This window comes from Gymnoscopelus braueri, assembly GCF_963280865.1.
Source record: "Gymnoscopelus braueri genome assembly, chromosome: 22".
Lineage (NCBI taxonomy): Eukaryota > Metazoa > Chordata > Actinopteri > Myctophiformes > Myctophidae > Gymnoscopelus > Gymnoscopelus braueri.
Genome location: NC_137624.1, coordinates 24,407,871 through 24,414,107, shown reverse-complemented (window position 1 = coordinate 24,414,107; position 6,237 = coordinate 24,407,871). Strand labels below are relative to the sequence as shown.

Here is a 6,237-nt window from a genome sequence, read left to right as displayed (position 1 = left end):
AAAGAGGCAAACAAAAAGGAAGACATGGGACATTGTGATTGGCAGTCAGCAGCTCAGAGACACCTGAGAGGCCTGGCTGGGGCCTCCGCCCACCACACGCCTTGAAGGCACACATACAGTACACACACACACACAGAGAGAGAGAGAGAGAGAGAGAGAGAGAGAGAGAGAGAGAGAGAGAGAGAGAGAGAGAGAGAGAGAGAGAGAGAGAGGTCAGGCCAGGGGAGTGGCTTTTCTTCATTCCTGCAGCTGAATGATGTGGTAGGTGAAAGACATACTATGCAAGCCAACAAGCCTTGGACCAAGTCTGACAGAGATGACAGGACAATGACATCACCAGCTAGCTTCACTAGTGTGCTAGTAGTACTGTACATTGGTTCTCTAAAGTGGGGTCTGGGGACCCCCAGGGGTCCTTGGGGGGGTTCCAGGGGGTCTCCAACAAAAAAAAGTTAATATCATACTTTATACGTTGGCTACTCAATAATAGTAGATCTACACAAGCTCATAGTGCGGCACAAAATATGTTTTAAAGCAAACATTTTGAACCAAAATCTTTGCCTCTGGGGGTCTCTGGCACAAAATGGAGATGGGGTCCGCAGCCAAATGCAAATGATTGTGGGGGTCCTTGACATGAAAAAGAGAACCACTGTGCTAGTAGGTCAAACTCTGACACATTCCATCACATTGGAACTGCCATAATAAGCCTACCCTGGGCCTGAAAGCTTATTTAAAATCATTAGCCATGTATGATTACGAGTGTAAACAATGATTTACCTCAGGTTTCCGTGAGCAGCTGCAGAACAGTCACTTTGTTTAGCTTTCCCACCGAGCACTTCGGTTTTAGGGGTTTTGACGTTTACTTTTTGTTTGTATTGATCAGTAACTGCTCCCGAACGGCAGAGGGCAGTAAAGACGTCGGTGTGGTGCAGATCATAGAAGCAACAACAAAACAAACGTCAGGGCCGTCTGTCCTGTCCAGTGTTGCCATGTCCGCTTATTATAAGCGAGTTTGGGCTTGTTTTTCTGTGAAGTCGCTTGTAAATTATTGGCAGTTGCAGGTTGCGTTTTTATTTTTGCTTAATAGTTTCTAAAGTGTAGTTGCTTATTTGGGCTTTAATGTTGTTTAAACCAGTGGTTCTTAAACATTTTCATAAGGACCCCTAAATTAATATGTATTTGTCCACAGACCACCCATATGAAAATATTTGGTGACTAAACAAGATTTGTGTTGTTAAAATGTTTAAAACATTTTCCAAATTTACCTATTTTTTTTTCTCCAAGAAAAAAAAAACATAGCCTAGTCGCTTCTTCTGGGCTTGTTTTCATAGACCTGGTTGCTTATTTCTCTCGTAGCCATGGATCACACGACGGTCGTCTGTCACGACCGTCATGGATGAACTTCAACCTGATGTTTGCACTTTCTCCAACGTGCAGATTTCAAATATAAAGTGTTTACCCCATGGCCACAGATGTTACAATTATGTCCGGGCCCTCAAAAGTACACGTATCTTCCGTATTGTTCTATACAAAGCATTTTAATCCAATCGGTGGCCATTTCTCCGTTTTTTCGCCATTGCTTTCAACTACGCGACCCTATGGGTTGGAAGGTGTATTGCACTCTGATACATTATAACTCTATGAGAAAATGACCACCAATCGGATTTAAATGCTTTTCATTGAACAATACGGGATATACAGGTACGTCTGAGGGCCCGTACATAAGTCTAATATTCGTGGCCGTAGGGTAAGAACTTTATATTAGAAATGTGAACGTTTATGTAGATGTATGGGCCGAAAAGGGAGAAAGTGCAAACACCTGGTTGAAGTTCATGATACGACAGTCATGTTTCAGGGCTAATTTCTCGTAGAATCTGGCAACACTTGGTCCTGTCGCGTCACTTTCATGCGACCCCGTCTGTGTGCTTTTGTTTGTTCCGCACACGGCAGCAGCGACGCGCACACACCCACTCCGAGAAGATAGATGGTCTTTTTTTTTTGTATTAATGCTGCGAATTTTAAAATCATCGGCATAGTTGCGGATTGATGTTTTAAGCGTCAGGATCATGGCCGTCTCCAACGATCTGAGAGGGTTCCTGGAGTCGTCGTTGAACGAGATCTTTAGAGCCACTGTGAGTGACATCCTGGACTCAGTGGACAGGACCCTGTGCGAGTATCAAGGAAAAGTGCACAGAATGGAGGCTGAGAACGAAGACCTTAGACGGATGGTCTATGATGCACAGCAGAGCAGCAGCACGGACCAGTCTTCTTCAGCCAGAGGTCAGTGTTGCCAGGTTTTGAGAGGGAAACAAGCAATCAGGTCTATGAAAACAAGCCCAAAATAAGCAATTTAGGGCAGGCCACATGACATGAGCACTTTAAACCTACATACAACATCGGCTATTTGAAAATAGCGATGCGACGCGTTGTGTGCTTGTAGATCTGCTTTTTTCCAAAGAAAGTCTAGGCGAAAAAACTAAAACGTTTTGAGCAGCACGAATCTTGTCTGGGGGTCCCTGGCACAAAATACTTTCAGATGGGGGTGGGGGGTCTGTGGACAAATACATTAATTTAGGGGTCCTTGACATGAAAATGTTTAAGACCACTGATTATACAACATTTGGGAAACAAGCCCAAATAAGTAACTACGCTTTAGAAACGAGCCCCCCAAAAAAAACAGCAACCACCAATATTGACAAGCAACTTTACAGAATAAGAATCCCAAAGTCGCTTATAATTGGCGGACATGGCAACCCGTGTGGTCTGGTGGTGAATGAAATGAAATAGTATTTATTTATAAAAGCTTCTGTTTAGTTGTGTGAAATGCTAACAGGCTGGCCTAGCGTCACGCTGTCACTGACCTTTTGTTCAGAGACAGCCATAGTGGCTATTTTGATGTGACTATTATTTAAAATCTGTAGACTGTTGATAAAGAAGCTGCGATCTGGAAAATGTGCTGAATACTGACTGTTTTTATTTTATTTTACTGTGTACCTAAAAGTGTTTGTGTGTCTGTGTCTATCAAGACTCAAGATTTTTATTGTTACATCTTACAAACATGTGCAACATTCTTTGGTCTTGGTTCCTCAACATTATAGCATCAATAATAAACTATAACAAAGATATAATATTAATAGCAGCAACAATAAACAATAACAAAGAAATAAGGAATAGCAGCAATTGTAAGAAAGAATAACACAGAATGTACATTGGTTATTGTACATTTGAGGTGCTTGAAGGTGGTGTGTGCATGGTTTCTACTTCTAAATGTTATCCATGTGCGTGCGCACTGTGCAGTATGTGTGCAGTATGTGTGCATAATAATTATATATGTATATTTACATTCTTTCTATGAGGTAATCGTTCACAGTATTTCGTTGGGTTGTTGTAGTGTCAACTATACTATTTTGTTTATAATCTTTGGGACCTTCATTTTTTTCCCCACAGACATGAGTGACCAGGACACGGAACTAAAGTACGAACCTCTGGAATGGGATGTTTCTACCTTCTCGTCCGCTCATAGTGCGTTCAAAATGTCCATATGCAGCAGTGACAAGAAGAGCTCCAGGAGAAAGAATAAAGACAGGCTGAGGGAGAACAGAACGCCATCTGCCTCTTTTTCACTACCAGCCACCCAAATGGTTGAAGAACCCTGCTGCGTGACTACATCAGATGCAGGTGTGCCCGACTCGTCTTTAGTATCGATAAAAACGGAACCTGCCCTGGGTGACGGCGGCTGTGCTATTGATCTCTCCAAGCCTTCATCTCTTCTCGTTCCAGTTCCTAGGCCAATAAAGTCAGAGAGCCCCCCTACTATCAGTTATGAGAGTCAAGATGTGTATGTGCCTCTGGAGCCATCTCTAGGCCCTGATCAAGACTCGACAGGCGGTGACAGCGAGGTCAAAGTCACCATTGTTTCTGACAGATTCTTGGAGGTGTGTGAGGATGAGGATGCACCCTTTGTGAAGTCTGAGGAGGAACCTGAAGAGAATTTACAGTATAGTCATGATGAAGAGGCAGGGTTACCCCCTACTGAGCATTTACTGAGCTATTACCCTGAGCCAGAAGTGGATGCTGCTGATATAAGTGGAAAGGGATTCACACCAGACATGAAGCAGGTGCAAAAGGACTGTGTCCCTGAAACAACAGATTTTTTAGAGAACCGCGACAACTTTTTGCGTTGCCCCGTGTGTCCCAAAACCTTTAGTCGAGCAACCTCCCTCAACATCCACATTAAGACCCACAGTGGTGAGAAAGCGCACAGCTGCGGTTATTGTGGCAAGCGTTTTGGGCGGGCTGACCTCCTGAAATCACACAAACGCACCCACACCGGCGAGAGGCCCTACTGCTGCAACATCTGCAGTAAGAACTATGCCCACCCCAGTCAGCTCAGGATACACAAACGTGTTCACACTGGAGAACGACCTTATTCGTGCCCTTACTGTGGGAAGCGCTTTAACGAGCACAACCAGCTCAAAGTCCACCTACGAACCCACACCGGCGAGAGGCCTTACAGTTGCAACCAGTGTGGCAAAACGTTCAGCAATGCGGGCAATCTGCGCATTCATGAACGGATCCACACGGGAGAGAAGCCATACTGCTGTGCTCAGTGTGGGAAAAGATTCAATGGTCTGGGTGATCTGAAAACACATTACAGGATTCACACGGGGGAAAGGCCCTATAGCTGTGAGCTGTGTAAGAAGACCTTCAGCCAGGCTGGCCACCTCACAATACACATGCGAATGCACACTGGAGAGAGGCCATATAGTTGTACTGAATGCGGAAAGAAGTTCACGGTCGCTAGCAGCCTCAAACTGCACCTGAGGACTCACACTGGGGAGAAGGAGTATATCTGCTCTTACTGTAGCAAGAGTTTCAGCAGGTCTGGCCACCTGAAACGACATGAACTGGTCCACACCAAAGAAAAGGTCTTCCTCTGCAGCCAGTGTGGCAAGACCTACACTGATCAGTCCTCCCTTAAAAAGCACCTAAAGATGCATGCAGCCAGGGAGATGAAGGCTCAAATGGAGGGAAGCACCAGCACAGCTGAGGTAAACTCTGATGCTGCCCAGTTGACCGATGCTGACCCGTCTTCAGCTGTTTAACCGCCTAAGCCCTATATACTTCGTTGTACGACAAAATAGTGAAAATAGCCGATCTACAAGCTCACAACACGCTGCGTTGCATCACGTTGTGAGCTTCTAGATCGGTTATTTTCACTGAATGTTCGCCTATTATGATATGCCCAGAATAAGGACACTAGAGTTCATGTGGTTAATAAATGTGAGAGCCAAATCCTTGAAGGTGATTAAGCTAAAGGCTTAGAACAGATCGTGCTGTATATGATTTGTGTTACAGTGCAATATACTGTCGTCTAATCTTTGCTGTGATTTAGTAGGCCTACAATATTTAGCAATACAGTATTATTAATGATTAAATTAATTATCTCTGATGATTAAAATTGTTATTCTCCTTGTAGTCTGCAGGCAAGCCCCATTCCCTTAACTTGATTGTTGTTTATTCTCAACATAATGGTTTATGAAATTATGAGCGATGCCATTGTTGTTAAAACAGAGTTGCATATGTTACCAAAGTCTCTAACATAACATATTTTGGAAATGGTATTATGGGAAAAGAAAATGCTTGAATGGATTTTTAATTAAATGAAGGTGCTTTTATATTCATTAACACTACTAGGTGGCGACAGGTAGAACATTGTGCAACATCATGTTGATTCTACAAGCAAATCATTAATATTGTGCTGTATATAGCTTTAAGTATATGGTCAGTCTTCTGCTCATATTAAACTGACAAGAATGTATTTGTATAGGCCTAATGCTAGAGTATGAGACACAGAGATGTTTTAATACAAATAGAACTGCGTTCAACAATATTCCTACTCAATAACTGTTTTACAAGCCATACTGATTTTAAAGATGAATGTTGTGATCTTAGAACATTTGTTATAGGTTGAACGGTGTACCACCAGGAATCATGTCTATTACCACTAAGTATGTACAAGTCGGGGTGCAAGTAAGACGTAACATATGTTTATGATGATAGGGCTACTGTAAGTGTTGTAACTGTTGCAGCTGATTGATATGCCTACATAACAAGGTATTTTGAAATGGCTATTTGTTACTGGGAATTCAATGTGGAGTTTTTCTTTTGTGTGCTTCATGTCTAAATTAAAAAAGATAATCCAAATGTTCCCGTAGTTTTATTTGCTGCTTATATTTA

General features: G+C 42.9%; 1 protein-coding gene across 1 annotated transcript; it reads left to right on the top strand.

Moving 5' to 3' along the window:
• The first annotated feature begins 1,943 nt into the window (after positions 1 to 1,943).
• On the top strand, positions 1,944 to 6,195 carry LOC308078087 (uncharacterized protein). The gene is made up of 2 exons (XM_080419151.1): positions 1,944 to 2,277; positions 3,445 to 6,195. Exons 1-2 carry the CDS (start codon positions 2,064 to 2,066, stop codon positions 5,100 to 5,102), a joined length of 1,872 nt encoding a protein of 623 aa, XP_080275277.1. The 5' UTR covers positions 1,944 to 2,063; the 3' UTR covers positions 5,103 to 6,195.
• Positions 6,196 to 6,237: the final 42 nt, after the last annotated feature.

Coding starts and splice junctions, on each gene's coding strand:
- LOC308078087 (XM_080419151.1), top strand. CDS start 2,064: ATGGCCGTCTCCAACGATCTGAGAGGGTTCCTGGAGTCGTCGTTGAAC. Junction 2,278..3,444: donor CCAGTCTTCTTCAGCCAGAG/GTCAGTGTTGCC, acceptor TTTTCCCCACAG/ACATGAGTGACCAGGACACG.